Genomic DNA, 22,267 nt, shown 5'->3' with positions numbered 1-22,267 from the left:
CTCACCATTGTATTAGCAAGCTAATATTTGTTATGCTAGTGTTAGCTTAAAAGCATTAGTTTAACATTAAGTAAAGTTTAGACAAATAGGAACATTTAACTATAAATGAAATATAAATCAAATTGTGAAGGTAAGGCAAAAGAATAACAAAATAATAAAATGTAATAATTTGAAAATAAATGACAGAGAGTGAGTTCAACTTAAATATAGAAATATTACTATTGATATAAGAGGAAGAGTTTTTGGTATTAAAAGCTAGTTTATATAGATAAATTGAGTTTGATAAAAGAAGTGTGTATAATAAATACAAACTAAATAGTGTAAAATTGGTTTTTAATTTAGCAAGTACTGATGACTATAATTGAAGCTGGACCTCCTGCCTGGAGAAATGTACATAAATCAGATGAGACCCTACATCTGTATGCACCTGTGCTGTTAATCTGTAAACTAAAATACAGTGGGTTGCTGAGGGAATAATTCAAGTACAGTCTAATGTAGTAAATCCTGATTTTTAGTTAGACATGTTATGTTACTATTATTATTAAGATATTACTGTTATGCAAAGGTGCACAAGACGGACATTGTGGACTATAAATTCATAAAGTGCAGCAATGTGAAGTTAGGCTAAATATAGCTGATCCTACTGTGACATTGTATTTTTAGGTTGTGCCTTGTGTCTGGTTTGACGTGTACAAAGTCAGACCGTGTCCCAGAGGCTTGAGGAAAATGAACGACCCCTGACAAGACACGATATTTCCGGTATGAGTTTTTTTATTTTCATAAATCAACGAACCCTCAGGGCAGTGACATAGTGAAAAATGAACTTGAAACAAGACTGCTACATATGGAAGTCAGAAGTTTTTGTATTGGTACAGCTGGTGCTGTAAATATTAATATTACTATATTATTTTGTGCATCTGAAGTGTCTAAGACAGTAATGAATTAGAATCTGATTGTTTAGTATTTTGTTTTGTTACCCAGCTTTTTTAAGTCATTATGTTTTCAATTTAACTGGACCGCCCTGTCAGTCTAGTAATGTTCACATATGATAACTACACTGCAAGCACATTTTCATTTAATCTGATTCCAGGTTACACAACCAGATGCTTGCTTGAGTTGAAACTGAAATCAGAAGTAGACAGCTTGGTAATGAAGAAACAAAGAGAGGTAAGAAAAAAGGTACTGCGTTGCTATTGTTTGACATTATTATACTTTTACTGCACTGTGGACAGGTTCTCATTTTCTCTCTGGTTTTAATGTCGGTTCCATGTGATGTTGTTTTCCTTTCATAATTCTAATTAGCATTTCCAAGCCAGCCATGGTGATTGCTGCTTGTCTAATTCCCAAGTGTAGGCATTCAAAAACTAGACACTACATCAATGATGAAGGCAAATTCACCTGCTGGACCTGTCTGTCTGTCTGTATATCTTCTCTATAACTAATTTATAACTTTAAGTAGTTTGAAAAATCAGTAAAAAGGCTGATGTTATGTAAAATGCTGAATGTGCAATATTACATGCAACCTGTGCCTCACACAAAAATACGAAAATATGGCTGATAATGTAAAACTAACCCGCTCCTGCGTTCCGAATTTCCCATCAGCTACTAGATGCACCTCATAGGTAAAGTTCATGGTCATAGCCAGCTTGATTAGGAGATCAATACAGAATCCATAACAACACTGAGGTACAATTGGGCGTCCTGTAACAAAACCAACAATGGCTGTAAGTTACAATCACATAGAGGGAAATATTGTTCTTCTTTTTTTTTAATCCAAAGGTGGCGCATGTACACTGAACGAAATGAATGACACAGTGCACCGCAGACAACCATTCATCATGATTCACACAGACCAAACACATCCCAGCATCCCAGCAATCACTCACTCTGAATGGCACTCAGCTACATGCATACATATATAGATACCTACTGTATATATTGCATATATACTGTATGTATGCATCTTCAGTGGGAGTTTGGCAGGTGCAGTGAAAGCACAGTGATAATATGAACGTCCCTGATGTGTTACCTGGGATGGTCTCATTGGGCCCAGTGCAGATAACCTTTTTAATTAAGACTCCATTTAATGTCATTTCCTCCTTGCATGTTCCATCCGGCAGAGTGGGTTTCACATACACAAATGGCTCCTGGTGTATTGTCACTATCTAAAACAGACGGGACAGAATGCTTTTTATCACGCAGCCAGAGCTGGATCACATCGAACCATAGAGACTTGAGAGTGATGCAGAAAGAAAAATAAAACACTTGGAAAAACCCAGTAGATACACAGTAGATGCCCATATACAAACTGCCAGATAGACACGGATGCACAAAACCAACAGATGAATGTAAAAATAACTGACAAGGATACAGATGAGTGCTTCGTTGCCGGCCTAAGACAAATCTGAAGAGATAAAAGTCATAGTAGATATACCACTGCTGCCTTGATGAGCATAGATTTACTTCACTCCCCTCAGAGAAACAAATGTTAGTGCACTGTCCAAAATGACTATATCAGCTCGGGTCTGTACTGAGTCTGTGTAGACACAAATGTCACGTTGCAACAGCTAAGTGAAGGCACCCTACCTTTAACCGAGTAGACATCTGGAAGCCCTGTGGTTTCTCAGTCTCTCCTCCAGGCCAGATGATTTTCCGCTGATTGTTCATTACCACCTGCACGGGTGCCACACACACAGACACACACACACGCACACACAGTATACAGTATCCAGCACCGCAGGTGAGCGTCACTAATGAGTCAGCTTTATATAACACAACTCAGCGGTTCCCTTATTTATTGCATTGACCTCTGACATATGCATCATACCTGAGGATTAAATGAACTTATTACTATAACACCGACAGTATCACCAGGGGGGTGCTGTCCCTTGCTGTTTTTATCATTGCTGCTTTTGCACTGGTTGGCATTGTTTAATATTTACTATTAATAAATATAGTTAATATAGAAACAATGATCTTAAAGGGCTTTTTGTAAAGCTGTTAACTACATCACATTGTCTTTATTAGAAGACAGTGTTTGCTAGTTGTAATAAAGTAATATGTCACTTGATAAATCTGTGTTAGAGCTTATTTTGTGCTGTACAGTAATGTTAATAGATAGTGTTAAGTAATATTGAATGTTACATTTTTTTCTCCTCATTCATATTGTATATCTAAAGCATGTGAAATACATGAATATGATTCATTTTCAGATACATGTAGCTCTAGTTTGCCATCTAGAGTTTAATACATCTAACAGTGGAATAATCTATCACCCTCTTGCACAAAAAATTCATGCTTCATAGTAAAGAATTAGTCAAAAATAAAATGATAATATTTGAGTCTGTCAAAAAGGAATCACCTGGTAAATGCAGTTTGCAGTCATTTATACACTTATGCAAATAGTAACATAACTCCTCTTATATTTAAAGTAAGTTTCAACAAGCGACTTGCCTGTCTGCCTCTCGGCATTCAGCTTTAATAGTATTACTTCTGTATATTCCCATTCCCCATAGTAATAAAAACAGCAGTAAATATTTAAAATCCCTCCGTATCCACCACTAGCTGGGGCGTTGTTGTAGTTATGGGTGAACTGCAGAATGCACACACTGAGGATAGTGGAGCTGCCCTACATTAAATGCATTGCACTATTGTTAGAAAACTAGAGCTGCATGTCCAGTATGAATAACAGAAATGGATGACTATCTTCTCGGATTAGGGACAGTACAACCTGCTTGTGGGCAGTGAGTATAAAATAGGGATGGGAGTTTGTGAATTTTTTATGAACCTGCTTCGCAGTCATGTGAGATGGGACAGAGTTGCCTTTACCTGTGTTCCATTGTATATGCCGACTTGAATGAGGCGACTCTTCTGGTAGTTGAGTATGCTGTAGTGGGCGTACTTCCTGTCGCCATCGTCATTAAACTCCACTCGTCCTGTGAGACCCTCTGGGTATTTAGATGACATCAGCACCCTGGGGCAAGTAGATAAAAGTGATTACATGTGTGCATGAGTGCACATGTTGTCATGCGTGGATATAGTGTGTCATAATTTAGGATTGTAACAGTGCATGTTATCGTGCGTTATTAATTACATGGCTCTCAACACAGGGCACGTGGTAAAATGGTTTGGTTAAAGCCGACATCAAAGAGGCAGAGCTGTGATGATGTCTGCTGTTTTTGTCACCACATCTGTTTGGAAGCAGTGCACTTTTTGTGTTATGCTGCTGCGAAATTGCTAAGTGGGTCATTTGAAACTCAGTGGTTTCATTTGGAGGTGACATATACTGTACAGAGAGTGCTGGAAAAACTGTGATTCTGCCAAAAATGGGAAAAGATTTTAGTGACTCCTTAGGCGATTCCTTTTCACATTACACTTCATCTGATCAGTGTATTGTTTATTGCAGCTTTAGGGTTATTGAAAAGCTTTACAATTCAGAGTCAGTCAAGCTCGTAAACCAACTTACACAATGTACATTTTCAATACTGCAATCTAGTAATATCCATATACTGTACATAATCACACTGCTACATATACTGTACTTACATGTATATATTTTATTTATTACTGAACTGTTTATACTGTCAGGTTTCATAGCCTATTTATCTCGGACTGTGCCAGTTTAGTCTTTCGTCTCCTTTGGTCAGACTGTCTTTCTGACACTCTAGTATTTAAGCTGTTGTAAAAATGCAATTTCCCCATTGTGGGACTAATAAAGGTTTTCTTATCTTGTCTTATCTTATCTTATCTTACCGTTTAAAGAGGGGTCCGGTTTTCCAGATGTTGGTGTTGCCCACACATCCTCTTGGGGGTTCTGTGATATTCTCCTTCTCAAATAGCTCCTGGATGGACTGTGCCACCACAGCAACCGCATCATTGATATGGGCTGACTCATTCTTCCCATTGATAAGCTGGAGGCCGATGAGACCTGCGACCAGGTCAATAACAAAGACAATCACTGACTTGAGCAAACTACAGCCTCCCTGGATCCTTTTGCAATGCACACGGTGAAAAAAAACTTATAGGGCCTCTAATTTAGACATCCTGAATAAAGGTCAGACATCAGCTGTATGATTCATCTCCATTGCCTGTTAATGTCTCGATAGATAATTCAGGAAATATCCACATCTTCTCTTTTATGAAATAAGGCAACAGAAATAAATACATCATTTGTCTGATGGTGCCACTGATGACCTTTTCACAGCATGTGTAAAGAGTCCCTTGAAGTTGGATCTTTTTTTCTGGCCCTTCAGAGTACAGTTTGGGAAATCACACACAGCACAAGAAAAGCATTGTTTGTGTTAGGAACAAACAAAAATCCCGTCAGACCTAAATTTAAACCAAAGAACAATCCAACTTCAGCTAAGTTTTCTGATTGCAACCAGGTCCATCAGTGTTGCAGACTCCTGGCAGAAGCTGCAGTAGACGTGGATGAGACGGGACATGGACAGGACAACAAACACCCTACTGGGGTTGGTTGTGTTAGAGTGCCTGGGGAAAAGACGCTCGAGATTTGTGACCAAAAAGTGATAAAATATTGTGAGAGAGAGAGAAAAAAAAACCCAGGAACAGAGAGAAAAAGGCTGTTGTGGCTTACCATTCTATCAGTTATCTGTTGCAAAAGTCTCCCTTTATAATTCACTAGAAACCAGGATATTAATATGGCAGGATAGCAGAATGAATTTACCTTTGGATAATCAGGACATACACAGTTAAACTAAAAGATTTGTGTAGGCACACACCACATTTAAACCTTTAAACACTCAATGCTTAAATGTTTAAATGCTCAACACAGAACAAGCAATTATACAGTTAATCATGTAAAGCATTCATTGTTAAATGGTTAATCTCTCTAATCCTTTGTGTTACTGTTGGCCTATGAGTAAATCCGGGGTCAACTCGTGTATTTCCACTGATCTCTGCTGGCTGAACGTACCGTCTGGCGCCTCGCTCAGGGCTTTACCCGACATCTCCCGCTCGCCCACCAGCCACACATAGCCAGAACCCGTCATGTTGAGGAAGCGGGCAGCCTTGTAAACTGCGGCAGCATCTTCCTCGCTGGAATTTTCCATGGTGATAAAAAAAGGAAAAAATTGGATAATGGTTCAAAGCAAAGGCTTTATTGCCATTAAACCATATAGAACAACAAAATGTCATTCTGGCCCTCTACATGCTACATATGCACAAACAAAATCAAAAATAGAACAACATCACTAAAGGCAGACATAACAAATTATATTTACAAGGAAATTATCCACTTGTGTTTATCCACAGATAGCATGACATTAGAAAATTTTTAGCCGATCTCCTTCTCCAATGGCCTTTTTTGTGCTTTGATTTTTCTTCTCAGTTGCATCAATTGAATGCCCTTTATCGTAAAACATGCCTACCTGTGTCCAGTAAACCTTTGTTGTGAGATGCTTCATCAGGTTTATATTTCTATGAGCATTATACTTTTTTGAAATGTGTGAATACAATTCTTACCTGGCAGACAGGATGATGACTCGGGCCTCAAGCTCTTTCGCCTCCAGCAGCAGAGCAGTTAAGTTAGTCTCCTGGCTGAACTGGAGGACTTTCTCTGCCTGTGATCGGGGCATAAGAAAGGTCAAGCCAGCTACTTTTCCCTACGTCAGACACCATGCTGCCTCTTTACCTGCTTGGTTTGAGCTTGGCCGATTTTGTTTGAAAACGGGAGACAGAGATAAAAAGGAAAGCGATCCAGGGGAACCGGCTGAACTAAAAGATAAGCTTGAAGGGAAAAAAAACTTTTGCATTTGTTTGCATGCAAACTGAGGGTTATCAAGGCTCCAAAGAAGGACGTGCATGTGTTAGGTAGGGGGAAGAAGAAGGTCAATGCAACCAGTAACGAAAAACGGGTGAACGGGGGTGAGGGGGACGTTTTCCCCCAACAAAAAAACTGCTGAAAACTAGGAAAGTGCTACAGAACAGGAGCAAGTAGCATCTGGGAAACGGTTTTGTCCCACTTTACCGGTTCTCCACAAAGGAATGGACTAGCAAACTCTTTTTGTGTGAGTGTGTGTGTGTTCTGAGTACATGCATTCCTTTATTGAAGGAGAAAATGAAAATGATAAAAGCGGGGCGCTATTTACTGATTTCTTTTTTGTTCCTGTAATGACCGACTTTTCATAACAAAATCATTCTTCATTTAAATCATAGGGAAATGTCTCAAAGTAAAAAATAAAGAAAACACGTGCTACCAAGAGAGGGACATTTCTGGGTCGGCTGGTGACTGGTTTGGGCTGGTTTCTAGTTGCTACGTTTGGAAAGTTGGTGGGCGGCGTGCATTGACCATGCAAATATACCTTAGGTCCTCGCTTGTTGTCATAGGACAGTTGGTCGAGGTTTTCATAGTTCCTTTTTTTATTCTGATGAGTAATGTGCACAGAGAAAATATGCAGACACAGAAAAATATTATAAACAGTTGAAAATGGAGGGCAGTAAAGCATTCCAACAAATCTCCACTTTTCTGCTTCAAATTGGGATCTTTAACAAAGGGGCTTGCAAAGAACATCAGAGATCACCGCTTAATAATAAGAAAAATCATGAAATCTTCTAACAACAAAAAGTGCACCATCAGTTATCAGTGATAATGCAGTGACTACATGAGTGAGCTACTGTGTAATGTAATAATTGGACTTCATCTTCACCATATTGCAAAATAACACTTAAACATGGCCATCAAAGAGTCTTATTGGATTTTCAAACTCCACCAAAAGAAGTCCAAAGTGTGAGACCATTTTTGGCTTTTGCAGTATGAAAATAGTATGTAAATTGCTGATTTATCCAACTATAATTTTTACTGGCCACATTCAGACTATGGCTATGGCTAATTTTATATACTTACTATAATTAGCTTGTCTTACACTGTAAGTGTTACTTGCATTGATCTGATTTTATTTAATGGTCATACATGTTTAATTATTAAAGTAATAACTGGTCCAGTACAAATCAAAAACTAAAATAGTTATAGAGCTTAAATCATAAAACACAAGCCAAAGGCTCACACTCTGACATTCTATCAGACAATAGCACAAAGATGTGTCCTAGGTCATTTCTCATTTCTAACCCAAAAAAATGACAGATTTTTGATTGTGTTCTTGTTTACATTGCTGTCCCACAATTTATTGCGTAGGAAAGGAAGCGATCTCCTCTCCTCACCTAAAATTATTTGTGAATGGCAGTGAGACACCACCAGAAAGTACTTGGAAAAAATAAGTATTAAATCTTTGGACTAACATTATTCTTTCTCTGTGTGGAATTCAGTAGTCAGCAGCTCAGAGTTGCAGTTTGACTGATGAAATACTAACTCTCAGTAGTTTTAAGGCAGAATAAACTCAATCTAGACTACTGAAGACCTGAGGTGTTGCCATTTTGTTCTGTAAGAGGAAAAAAATGATAGTTGTGCCCATGGATGTATTGTATGAACAAGATGCTGGACTCCAGATGGTGCCCTGTCACTTTTAATGAATTTTGAACCAAAGAGGTTTTGTAGCTTCCAGTTCTGAGTCCATGTTGTACAGCGCACTGGAAATGTATTTGTGTTCACCCACTAGCCCCCCCCAATCCCAATGCATTCCCACTGGGACCACAGACTTTACATTGCAGTTGCACTGCACAAATAAAACTTACATTTCTACACATTGAGAATGTTTTACAAACACAAAACCTGGTTGGATTAAAGTCAGAACATCAGACTTGCAGTTTAAGGTGTTGTGTCAAAAACTTTACAGACATCTGTTCCATAATGGTGGCTTACATCGAAACCTTAGCTCTAATACCATGAGTGACCAGTAGGAAAAATCTGCAAGACAGGGTGGTAACGTCATTTCCAACTCTATTTATACAGTACATTCACAGTCCTGCCTGTGATAGGGAGCCATTTTGTAGGCATATACATCATCTTTCTGCTTCACAGGGTTTCTTGCACAGCTGTCTGGCCTCACAGCTCACACCTCAATGCACTCTGGGTCTGCCTCCCTGCATTCAAAAAGGCAACACTGACCATGCATCACTACAATATTGATAACAAATGTAATGCCAAAACCCTTCCACTTAGATCATCTGAACGCTAGTATAATTGTGATGTTTGTATGGAGGGGGGTGTGGGGGTGCTGAGAGATTATTGTTAAATTCTGAATTGAAGCATGATGATAATTTTAACTCACATAGAATTTTTACAAATTCCCAGTGGTATTATTTCAGCAATACAGGATGTCCATCAATATAAACGGTAGAAGATTAGTGTGAAATTGTAGGAAACTACATTGGAAACAAGTCAAATATGCCAGTTAGTTTATTTATTATTTAAAAAATAATAATATTAAGGTTGTTCAATAACAACATTTTAGTTACATTTCAATTTCAATTTAGTCAAGACTAACATTTTAATTGATTTCTAAATGCCGTAACAATCAGAATTATAATTATGTTATACATCTGCAGCTCATCGTAATCCTCTCATTCTGTGCATAACATTCTTGGAGCAATACAGATGAATAAACAGTCTTTGTCTTTTTTCCCCATGAGTTTTTTTGAGCGCTCTATTTTTGTATACTCAGTCAAACATTAATATTTAATAGAGTTTTGGTCGCATTTGTGCTCAGACTAAGTCCGCTGTGTCCAAGGCTTCCTTGCTGTTGGTGACAGTGATCCCATCTGATCACGTAACCTTGCTAACAACTTTGTTGTGAAGCTAAATATAACATATACATCCTGAGTTCATGCAGCGTGACAGGGTGATTATCAAGAATAACACCTCTGTCTTTAATTAGAGCATAATGTGCCAAAGGTGAAATCTGCAACATCCAGACACCACCTAAGATACATAAGGCTAAAATTAACGCTGCATTTACTGTAAGTGACCAGCATCAAAACAAACATATAATGAAAGAGCCTGTGAGGTTTTCCTTATCCTGCTAATATGGTGACACACATGGGATGTCAGGCCAGAGGCAAAAAGAAGTAGTTAGTCGGTGCAACTTCATCACCGAGCAGCACCCAAATAAATAGGAAATATGGAATGAGTCATGTTCTTTGCTTTCTTCTTGTCCTCATTTATGTATAGTTTCAAGGAAAGGTAATGTGATTTCCTGGTTTTCTGAATAAATTGTCATAAAATTTTATCTGATCTTCACCAGGATCAAGTCACAACTACCAACAAACACATTTTTTCAGTTGAGAGTTTGCTGCACAACATTTAGGGAGGAATTTTGGACCATTCTTTCTTACAAAACTGTTTCTGCTCAGGCGTTTTCTTGGGACATTGGAATGACCTCTGGAGAGCCATTCGCAGCAGATATCCTAATATAATGGCGGAAGTGAAGCAGTTCTGTAAGCAAGAATGGTCCAAAGTTCCTCCTAAATGTTGTTGAGGTTTAAATCACAGCTACAGAAAGCACTTGCTTGATTTTACTGCTGCCAAAGTTGGTTCAACCATGTTTTAAAACACTGTTATTACTTTTTGCACCATCACTGTGTATGTTTAATGGCTGTGTTCAGTAAAGTCATGAAAGATCATCACTGTATTTTATCAGATCACATTTTGTGACCAATTTATGCAGAAAGCAGATGTCATTACAAAAGATCTGAGGTCAATGTCTGACACTGTTTTCTATTTTCTTACTGTGAATACTGTGAAATTCCATGCAAAGACCGAGACCAACAGTGTCAGTCAGTCTGTCTACTGTCAGTCTGCTGTACTAAAGATGTGAAGCCTTAAAAATGTCTCACAAAATTAATGTTTCATAAAAAACAAACAAACAAACAAAAAAAAACCCTTAGCTGGACATTGTAGTTTTTAGCTAACATTACTCAGGAATAAAAACAGGAATAAAAAGTGCCTTAGCTGGGACTAATAAAACATAAAAGAAAAAACTTTAATAAATGTAATGCTTCAGTGAGCCTACATGGGATATATGGGACTTTCCTTTCTTTTGCTGTTTATTCGCAGTGAGGAAGGAAGGCTTAAGTCGATTTAATTGGTTCTCTCTTGGGAAGATTCTCAAATGAGCCATGTTCAGAGTCACCAAAATGCTTGAACTGGCCCTGCCAGTCATAACTAAATATAGGCACAATTTAGCCTCACAGTGAGAGTTGCAGCAACTTCTCTCAGTATTATGGGACTGAATGGGAGTCACAGATGGGTCCATTTTGTGATCCAAATTCAGATTATGCAAACATGAAAGGAATTTAGAGGATTCTCATCAAAGGCTTTTTAAAGCACAAATTTCTCTTCTCTAGTTCAGGATGTGAGTCAATAACACATAATTGGACTTTCAGAGTTATTATTTCAACCGCACAGATGTGTTTGCACTGTTAGTGTGATTAATTCCTATGATTAAATGTTTTTTTATTTATTGGTGACAGTTGACCACGACTGATCCTAGTCACTTAATTTAAGCAGCTTTCATTTTAACTGTCGCTGCCTTCTCAAAATTACCTCGGGTGTGTGTTGCGTTCAGTCTCTTTAGCTTCTGATTTAATTAAATCTGTGAATCGGCACTCATTTCATTCTGCCACACAATTACAGCAAAGAGCCCCAGAGAGGGACAAGTATGGTAGAGTATAAAGAAAAAATATATCCCAAGGTACTTTCATCTTATTAAATGGAAGAAATAGATGGCAGTTGTTTTTCCTCTCTCTTTCTCTGTTCCTAAAGGGCACACATCATTGCGGACTCAAGTCTGTTTTGGCTCAAGGAAGATCAGCATTTCACTGACCCGAATACACAGCTGAGAGCTACACTTAAAATGGATGCATCAGCGGGATCTGAAAACATATCCCATTTGAACATGACTGCCATAAACACAAGGCCTCTGTGTACAGAACAGTGATGAAGCCTGCCACTCGTCATGCACTGAGCTCACGTAACATTAAAACACTTCAACACTTCAGTCCATGATGGTTTGCAAAGCCCCATGTTAAAGTCCACTATTTGGCTCCCAATGTGGATAGACACAGGATTATTTGGACTATGGCGAAAAGCAACGTGAAGATGAGCAAATAAACATACAAACTCCTGTCAGATTAGACCACATTAAACGCTGTTGATGTCTTTAGGAATGTTAGCCAATGTTTACACAATGGTGAGAAAGAGATGTGGCCACACAACAGAAAGGAAAACATTACATACATAGAAGAGCTCTGGGGTTTTAAAACCGTTCACACTCTCTCTCTCTCTCTCATGCTGACATAGTGTGGCAGCTGGAGCGTCTCACCTTTGTTTCTCTCTCCTCCAAGAGGGTCTCGAGTCTCTTCTGAGCAGCCCGGCCCTCGTGGTCATCGCTCACTATCAGGATGATGTGGTTCCAGTTGAACTCGCGCATCAGGTCGAACCACACATGCGCCTGGTGGGAGTAGGGAGGGACTGTCCGCAGAAAGGACAGGTGGATACTCTGAGGAGTATGAAGCAGGAAATGAAGGGATTAACACTCTGACTCTAAGACTGTGTCTGAAATCACTCCCTATTCAGTCATTCACTACATATTATGTACACTCTCTAGTCCACTCAGTAGCAAGTAAACTAAGAATTTGGACACCTATTAATCATTGTCATATTGCTAATAATAGTAATTTGCTAATAATTATTTTATCCATGCTATGGTAATTTATTTATGGTAATAATTCTTAGCTCTAAAATAGAGAGCAGTGTGTTGTGGAATTGATAGCAGAAAGTAGTATAATAAAATCATGAATTTGTTTCTAAACAAATAACACGTTAAAGAAAATCATTGCCGAAAATGTGAACTACTAGGTGTTTCTGAATTGTGAACCATTTATCATCATTTCTATGGTTAGGTTTTTTTTTTTTTTTTTTTGATGATGCACTGAAGCCAAAGAACTGAAACGAACCTGAAGTGAACTTTTGAAAACCTCTATTAAAATCCTGGCTACATCCCCAGTAACTAAAACTCCAGCCTTGGAACATAGCCTTTTTTAAAACCACGTCATGTTAAATATCTAGTGTGTTAAGATAGTTATTTAAACACCTTAGGAAGAGGTCCAGCTGGGGCACAAACAGAAACCCTTTATTATATCTGTGCAAACGATAGCTTTGCAATTTTAATAGTTTTTAAAGAGCTGGGTAAATTATTTCAATATTTAAAAGTAATGTTTAATGTTACAATGTTCTTAAGATGTAGGGTATACAAGGCAAATCAGGTTGACCCAGAACAGAACCCTGTGGTACACCACACAACTGAGGTTTATACTGTATATAACAATAATCTGTAATATAAGCAGGTAGGCACATAAGCACATAAGGACTGATGAAACTATTGACAATTTTTAACCCAGCAGATTGTAAATCATAAAAGGGAAAAGAGAAAGCCTTGATACTTTTGATCATTATATTAAGGAGTGACATGGGAGAAAAACTGTACTGTTAAGGTCCAGAGGTAAATAAAAGAGACAATAAATGGGTCTAGTCACCAAGAAACACAGAAAACCTGTGTTGTTCTACATGTCCATTAAAAATGTTGTATTTTCAACAATCACATATAGGTGTCAAGTGTAAGTGTAGAAATATTTTTGTCAACATATTTGTACTTTTATAACTCTATACTGACAAAACATTATTACATAATATATAGCAATCTGAAATGCCTACAGCTAAAATGATTAAAAACAAACAAAAAAAGTGATACCCTATTAATGATCAAAAAATAGTGTCTATCAGGCAGTAAAACCCACACTGTGAAAAAAGCCTAAAATACTTTGATCATCATTCAGTCTATTTGCAAAACCCTTGGGTTCCCTTAAATCTCTGAAATGTATGCATATTATGTCTTTTAATTGTCAATATTAAGAGATACAGTACGTCACTGACATATATCACCTTGGAAGTCAGTTAAGTCCCTGGCATTTTATTTATGTCATGCTTAATTTTAATAGCTTGTATTCAGTGAAAAAATTACTAAGGTCAGCAGAATTATTAATGATGTTCTTTCAATTTTCATCTGGAAACCCATTTAATCATAGCTGCCTTAATGGACAGTGATGGGACGTTTAATCTAGGAAGCTGTGGAAGCCACCCCAGGGGAGCTCCTTACTCCTTCGCTTGCTTCCTGTTTTCATCTCTCTCTATCTCTTTGCATCTCTCTCATCCATCACTCACCTTGTCAGAGTAGATGGACATGCGGGTGGTGAGCCCCACCACAGGGATGCGGTAGAAGCCTGCAGTGTAGGAGACAGGCGTTGGAGTGAGGTGGTCATTGGACTGTGGAGGGTGACTCACTAGGATAGCATAGACCTGCAGAGACACAGAAGAAGAACACTTTGTCATTCTGCCACTAGCACTGAAGCAAAGTGTTAATAGCTGCAGTCCTATTAAGATAAAGACTTAAGTCTTGAAGCCATCCCTTTAGACACATGCATTTCTTTATATATATATATATATATATATATATAGATATATATAGATATATGTTTATATAAATGGATGGATATATATATATATATCCATCCATTTATATAAATATATGATTATTTGCTGTTGACGTGCGTTCTGTTTGCCTGAATTGTCCTTGAAATTTGTCCAGAACAGCAATCCACTTGTGTCAAACTGTATTGATTGATCAGAGTTAGACACAGCTCCATATTTGGTATATGGTCCCAGAATTTGCTACTGAAGAAACAAAGCTGCACTAAATATACTGAATAGTGTGACCTGTGTAAAATAAATGAAATTAAATTTCACCACTGAATCAATGCTGTGGGGCATTTTGCCTCTTTTGCCTTTTTCTACACCAAGATGACTTTAAGTTGTGAATTCATGAATTCATCTACAACAAGGATATAGATGAGCAAATAAATGTGCTCCTGTCTCCAAATGTCTTCGTTGTGTGCGCTTGCAGGCTAACGTTAATTTGTGGCCGTTTGGTTTAGTCTCATCTCAAGCATTAAGCAAACCAAAGCTGTCCAGCTAGTCTAGCAAAAAGAACCTCTGTGTGCCCGTCTTAATGCTCAGCTTTGAGAAATGCCTCGGAGGTGTGAAGGAAGGGGAATAAAGTTGGCATGGCTGTGCAGGCATGGATTATTGGATATGTGTAGTCCGTATGGTTGGGTCAAAAATTAGGTCTATCTTCCAAGGACTGCTCCCAGGCATCGACTCCTCCATCTGCCACAGACTTTCCTTTGCAGTGCCTGCTACAATCCAATCTCATCTAATTAAAGCTTTCGTAGATGTTTCGTCTGAATTAGGTATGTGTGCAGAGAACTCATCCACTGTTGGTGTAATCTGAACACCCTAATAAGTGGATTGTGCACTCATGCTTGGGGTGAACATGTGACAGGAGTCTGGATGTGACAGTACTATTCTACAAGCCTGTATCAGTTAGAATCATTACACCAAGAAAAGGACTGAGGACATGAAAGCAGTACTGGAGCTGTGGGTGTGTGTTTTTTTTTTTTTTTTCTCGCATGATACCTAATTATGTGTGTGGGAGAAATAAGAGGGAGCGGGGCTTCACGCCTCAACATGCTGTGACATAATGCCTTTTAAAAGCCATGTAGAAAAAGGGTTGCTGGATTTCTGTGTGCTTCAGTGTTTGAACAACTCTCAAAGGAGCACATAAACTCACCATGCATTACTTATGAAATGTCTTTTGTTTTATTGGTTATGCAGCACATGTGCAATAACTCTGTATGTGCCTGCATAGCTTAGAATTCATCCCTGGAAAATGCACATTTAAACACTTTTTAATATCGATCTCACTTAAGCATAACGTTATAGCGCGGCTTCATCTTAGATCAGATGGCAGCTGAGTGATCCACACCTGAAGCTCAGCATGCACAATCAGCCTCCTTGTATCAAAATGTTATCATTCAAACACACACACACACACACACACACTGGATGCCAGGTTGCTAATTGTGAATGATGTATTGCACATGTTCAATCTGCGCTGGATCCTTTTCAGTTCAGTAGATCTGCAGCTGTGTGTCCTGAATTGTACAGTTGCCCTGTCATCTGAGCTATGCCCTAAACCAAAGCCTATTTTTGGATGTCTGTAAAACAGATGGGTCTGTGGGGAGTTCATATTAGAACTAGACAAAGTGGACGTGTAACGGTGTGGACTGGATGCCAAATTGGGCAAATTACAGACTCATACTGTAATAATGCACTGGCTGCTTTGGCTCAGTGTTTCAGTACACTTGGTAATATGCATATGGTGAATGGACAGCTAGCCATGATGTGAGGTGTTGGAGCCAGTTGTTAAAGTCTGGACTCAGTTTAAGACTGCGAGCTAGTCATGGCGACCAATCTGGTCCTATATCCATTTCAGAGACACTTGAGTGAGAGAACAGATTATGATCATGACATGGAAACGCTCTCTGCAGCAGCTTTTTATGGCGAGGCAGATGTTTATAGCAACAAACATATTTACAGTTAGGTGAAGATGTGTCTGGAGGTGAGAGCTCTCACTCAAATAAATGAGAATATATTAGAGATGAAGGAGATGACTGAGACGTGTTGGATTTAGCGCCCATGCAGAGATGGGAGTGAGGTACCTGACTGGAGATGAGGTCCTCGCAGACGGAGAGAGCCATCTGGATGGCGTTGGGTTTATGTGTTACGGAGATAGCGGTCAGCTTGAATTTGTCTCTGCCGTACACCTGGTTGGCTTGGGTCACGGCATCTTTGAAGACCTGCTCGTACCTCTTCTGGCTCAGGACCGCCCCGATGTTCACGATTTTCGGCTCGCAGCCGGCCCGCGCGCAGGAGCACGAGAAGAACACCGCCAGCAGAAACAGGCGCATCGTGTGGACCACCAAACAGCACGCTGCAGCCCGGTCGCTTTTCTCCCCGTTGGCGGGTCGGCTCGACCAGATTCTGGACAGCAGCACGGCTCAGCCAGTTGAATGCACAACTGCAGACACGATCCAGGTGGGCGGTGTGAACGAGCGAGGGGGGATCCGAGGGAAAAAATGGGTGGTTTTATGTGCAATGCGCTGGAATTTGCAGGATCATATTAGGGGCAGGCTGTCACCCAGGGAATCCAAATAGCATCGTTCACCTTTTTTTTTTGCTTTCCTCTGCAGAATTGCTCAAAGGTCCCTGCGCTCTTAAACAAAGAGTTCAACCGTAGCCCAAGCGTCCAGGCGCCTTGCTCCCCGGAGTGGGTATCGTTCCTCCAGCCGCTGCTCCGTGCTCTCTGTGCGGACTGGTCACACCAATGCGTCGCGGGCTGGTCGCTCTGGGCTGAGCGGCTGCTGTCCTTGGTGCTGACAGCTGTGCATGCGCGCCGCAGTGGTGCTGCGCGCTCCCGCCGTATCAGCTCCCCACTCCGGGTTTTGCGTGTTGGCGTGTGTTGCGCTACTGCTGCTGAGGAACAGAAGGCGATCGTGTGAGAAATGCATGCACTTGTTCAGGATGCACTCAACCAGCATGTTATTTCTAACAGTACATGAAAGGTGAGATCATGAAAGGCAGGACACCTGCGGTGTGAAGCTACACCTGCAGGACATAGACTAACTACTAATGTAATTCTGATTAATATGTGAATGCACGTGATGCGAAGCGTGTGCAAAGAGAACCAGGCGGTTGTGAAAAAATCCCCCTGACTCGCCTGATTGCACAAGAGCAGATGGAGAAGAGGGGGAACTGTGTTTATTTCAGTCTAACGGGTTTCAGGTCAGAGTTGAGCTATGAACACGGGATTTGACGGGAGTCGTTTTCCTGCAGGCTGATTTGTCGTGTAGCTCAGTGCGTAAAGTGGACTGACCCCGTGGACAGCTCATTAATCACGCAGGATGCCAGTGACATATCCGTCTCTCCAGCAGTCACACTTTAACATGAACGGACCCGCCTGTGTTTTAATCATATGTGTCTGTGTGTGCGGACACACAGGGGGATGTTGTGTAAGCTCTGGCCCCACGCTTCAGTGTTTAACTCACTGTTGGGAGCATCCCCGCAGCGAGATACACTAGTAAGATCAACCTCCCGGTTACCTAGGAAACATGATTTTTTACAACACAGACACACGCGGACGCGCGCGCGCGCACTTTTCTATTCAAATAGTCTATGACGAGCCGACAGTGAGTTTATTCATCACATCAAGAAACGTCCGAATAACCTTAACAAAATGGACACTCACACTAAATTATAAGTTGTCCAGATGAGGACAGTGAAATCATCAAACAGTGTTCTGAATTATAAATCACACAACGCTGTAGTGTGTCTCTGTGCTGCAGTGAACTAATAAATTAATCACAAGGCTAAAAAAAAAAAAAAAAACAACATTCATCAGCTGCTGGCTGTGTGCTTGCAAAACGAGTTTCTCTCAAATATCATTTGGTAATTAAAAAAAAAAAGACTTTTATAACATTAGATAGATAATTTCTGATAATGTGCAGTGTTAAACAGAATATTGAAAAGGCCTGCAGGCAAGTGCCTAAATAATTCCTCACCTTTTAACATCCTGTTGTCTTTGCTGGAGAAAAAACACTTCACACAGAAACCTGGAATTTTATCTAGAATAATAACACAAATCAGACACTGCTCTGGCAAACGCTTGTACTTTCCATTACTTTGCTGACACAAAGCATAACCAAGCACAGTATTTTAATTTTATTTAGTTCAGGGCATTTTATTTTATTTGCGGATCTATTTTCTGCCGAGAAAATTGTATAAGAACAATGACACCCAAAAAAGGCAGTAACCTGTTTCAGAGCTTTCCATGACATCAGTGGTTGAAGTTTGCTCACAATAGATGTTCGCAAACTATTGCAAAACCAATGAAATGGCATTTAAACCATGATTATTAAAGAACTATGACAAAAAATAACACATATAACTGCACCTACCACCTGTAATTTCTACCATTCATTTCAACAAATAGAAAAGACTCAGGAACACAGGATTCATAATCAAAGCATAACAATGTAGTTTGAAAGGAAAAAAGATCTTTTTGTATCAGTAAGAGTATTAAACCTGACAAGAACACAATGTGAACAAAAAACCCCTTCCTGCAAAATGCCAGTCACACAGACAGGAGGAGGCAAACCCCTACCACCATTAAACTGCAAATGAGTAAAGAAAATAATTGCGTTGAGCAGAGCAGCTAATGATTACCCCCACCCAGGCTCAGCATGACTACCACAGCCAGTTTGTATTAAACTCACCACTTATTGGATGGCCCTGACAGCACAAAGGCCTCTTATTAAATGAGGTTTTGAAGCCCTCCTCTGCCTCTCTCCCAGCCCACTCAGCTACTACTCACACATCAATAAAACTGGACCAATCTGCTCTGCTGACGTTATATAATAAGTTTGCTTGTTTGTTGCTGGAACGACACATCGTACAGTCCTGTAAAGACTCCCCAGCTCAGTGGGACTAATGTGCAAAAATAAGCACAGGCAGCCGATCACACAAAGATCATTGCAGGCTTTAAAACTTAAGTATACACACATCCACGTTAATCCAGTCAGAGACACACACGGACACTCTTGAGTTCACACTTTGAGCTGTCCTCCCACACAGAAAGAATACAGACTCATACATCACCCACACAGTCCTCTGCAAGGAGAGAGAGAGTGTGTAGTTCACTGAATGTCTCCAATTAAGTTTAGGGAAATAAAAACTAAATAAATAAAATAAAAGAGACACATCACCCTACATGCATGTTGTACATTTGGAATTTGTTAAGCAAGACAAGGCTCATTTATTTTAATTGCACATTTAATAAAGTAGTTTCAGTGTGCTTTTCATACACATATACTATAAAAACAAGTAAAAATAAGCTAGATTACAGTGAAAAAGAAGGATATAAATTAAGTATATATAGAAAAACAAGTCAAAACATATGGGGGTCCTTAAAATGACAAAATGTACTTACAGTCCTAACAAACCCTTCAACTGTCAGCTATATTCAGCTGAGCAGACCAAGAAATATCATTAATAAATAGATATGTAAATATTAAAAAAGTGTAATATGAAATGTAGTAGGAGTCTCTGCATTTTAGCATGCTAACAAGTTAAAGTTTATTAGCTATCTTCCCACACAGTGTTTACAGTAGGTTACTTAACATCACTGGAGCATTCAGGAAGACTGAGAGGGTAACCAGCTTAACTGAAAATATGGAGCCTAAACACACTCAACACCCTTCTCAGCTCGCCATGAAGCTAAAAATATTCAGCCATTTATTATGCATGTGCCATACTGTAGCATCACTGTATAAACAGTTAAATAGCCAGATCATTTTAGCATTTGAGTGAACTGGTGACCTTTATTAAAGTTGTATAAAGTGGATTTTATGATGAGGAGTTTGATCCTGCTAGTGGCGATGAAAAGTTATTTTTAAAAGCACCTTAAAATGTCATAATTGTCTTGAAGGTGGTGAAATATGTGTCATCAGGCCATGTCAAAACATTTTTCTCAACAATAAAGCAGACTAACAAATATTCACTCCATGATTTCACCAGCCAAGAGTGGCTGAGTCAATAATTACCCATACAATGTGAAGGGGAGGAAAGGAAGGAGACATAGCATGTCATACTCCTACATGCTTTAGCGCTTAACATGACAGCAGCACAGTCGTCCGTGAACTGCTTGACTTCAGCTCCTCGTGTTGCACTTTGCGTCACACGAGAGTGCTTTTCAGAATAGATTTTCTGTGACCTGCACATGTTCATGTTGAATGGTGTGAGGGAGAGTATCATACCAGATGAGCTAGGGTCACTTGAATAGATGGAGCAGCATCTTGCAGGGAGGCGTTGAACATCTGATCAAAGGGGAGAGCAAAACAGGTCATGCTCTGCCAGTGCTTTCTAAAGAAAGATGAAGAGGTCTCAGAAAAAGATTGCCTCAATGAGTCATCTGCAGAAGGATGCCTGCCTGTCTGATGTGTTTCTCATGTAGTGTGAAGTCCTTGCGTAAATTATACATGTGTGAGCCCTCACAGTCCTTGCTTTCTTGCTGTTCCCAATGCTGAGCTTTAGTTTTCATGCTGCAAAGAACACAACGACTCTCCCAGATCTCCCAAATACCAACATGCTGCAAAGCCTTGTGGCGGGCTGCAGGCCTGATCAATTTTTTTGTTTCACATTAGGGAATACTATTAACTCCAAACTCCTGTTTTAGTAACTGAGTCAGTTGGCAGTAAAAAAAGTTTTATTTCAGGAAAACAGTTCTTCTTTATTGCATTTAAAAATGCCCCACTTTTAAATGCATTAAAGAAAAATGTTTTTAAATGGAAACTCCCAAAAACACAACAAGTTGACCTGTTGGTCTGTAACTGTTGGTCTGTCTACGTAAAGAAACATACAGTATTCTATTAATTCTCTCTCACATATGAAATACAAAACTTTAACAGAGAAAATAAGAAAATGTCATGGGAGTTTACAGCTTATAGATTCAAACTTAAACCTAATAGTTTTTTTTAGGGTATTTTGCCTTTATTTGATTGTAGAGATGCAGACTGGAATCAAAAAGAAGAGAAAGGGGTGTGAAGCGCAGCAAGTGTTCTCAGCCACACATGAACTGGGGACACTGATTGTGTAGCATGTGCTATGACCATTCAGCTCCTAAGGTACCCCATCTTATTAAGAATTTAAATACTCTACAGTAGTTGTTAAATGCTGAATAATGTAGACTTACATTGTGCTACTAAAAGTACAAATATTATTTAATTAACACAATCACATTTTTTTAGAATGTTTTATTTTACACTGCTTTTAAAAGTATAAGTAAAAACATAAAATCATACAAACATAAAATCATTATGTTATAGTATGTTTGTATGTGCACATGGTCACTTCAGAGAAGAATCTAGTATTTGCACATATCCTGCCCTGATACACAGTATCAATTGTAAAGGTGGAAGTGGAGCTACAGCAGAATAAAAAAAAAGGGAACAAACAAGTCCATCACTTCCAGCTTTTACCAGTGCTTTTCATCTTCACTTTTTTATCTCTTTGAACTAATAACATGGATACACTGCAAAGGATTAGACTGTAGGTTCATGTCTCCTTCGTGTGCACCATGAAAGGAGAACAAGCTGGGTTTTTGTTGCTAAGAATATGCAGCAGGAATGGCAGATAGCATCCGAGCTGTTCTGATGAGAAGTAGGTCATTATAAGACCCAGAAAGATATAAAGAGTCTTGATCCAAAACTAAATTTGCAAACATGAATTTTCCACAGCACCAAACCCTACAACTTGTGGCACATTTCAAAGAAAGAAAAGTCAGGAGTGAGGTTGACCAACTGATAGGAGGCTGCACTCTTTCAGTTTTAGAGATATTTTAGG

The 22,267-nt window shown here is 39.3% G+C and overlaps 1 protein-coding gene across 8 annotated transcripts in view; it reads right to left on the bottom strand.

The window, feature by feature from the left end:
• Window positions 1-17,235, bottom strand: part of grin1a (glutamate receptor, ionotropic, N-methyl D-aspartate 1a) — a 31,444-nt gene extending 14,209 nt beyond the window's left edge. For 2 of the 8 annotated variants that reach the window (XM_026338869.1, XM_026338872.1), the window contains exons 1-11: window positions 16,531-17,235; window positions 14,135-14,269; window positions 12,237-12,413; window positions 7,323-7,385; window positions 6,484-6,581; window positions 5,936-6,057; window positions 4,753-4,927; window positions 3,829-3,973; window positions 2,587-2,673; window positions 2,018-2,165; window positions 1,574-1,701 (exon numbers count right to left, since the gene is read on the bottom strand). In XM_026338869.1, the coding sequence (XP_026194654.1) occupies window positions 1,574-1,701; window positions 2,018-2,165; window positions 2,587-2,673; window positions 3,829-3,973; window positions 4,753-4,927; window positions 5,936-6,057; window positions 6,484-6,581; window positions 7,323-7,385; window positions 12,237-12,413; window positions 14,135-14,269; window positions 16,531-16,779 (1,527 nt within the window). In that variant the 5' untranslated portion in view covers window positions 16,780-17,235. The remainder of the gene's footprint in view (window positions 1-1,573; window positions 1,702-2,017; window positions 2,166-2,586; window positions 2,674-3,828; window positions 3,974-4,752; window positions 4,928-5,935; window positions 6,058-6,483; window positions 6,582-7,322; window positions 7,386-12,236; window positions 12,414-14,134; window positions 14,270-16,530) is intronic. The other 6 variants (XM_026338874.1, XM_026338873.1, XM_026338877.1 and 3 more) reach the window with 5 other exon arrangements.
• Between the last annotated feature and the right edge of the window lie 5,032 nt (window positions 17,236-22,267).

Source organism: Anabas testudineus, chromosome 22, assembly GCF_900324465.2.
Source record: "Anabas testudineus chromosome 22, fAnaTes1.2, whole genome shotgun sequence".
In the NCBI taxonomy this organism is placed as follows: domain Eukaryota; kingdom Metazoa; phylum Chordata; class Actinopteri; order Anabantiformes; family Anabantidae; genus Anabas; species Anabas testudineus.
This window is presented reverse-complemented; position numbering and strand designations above follow the sequence as displayed.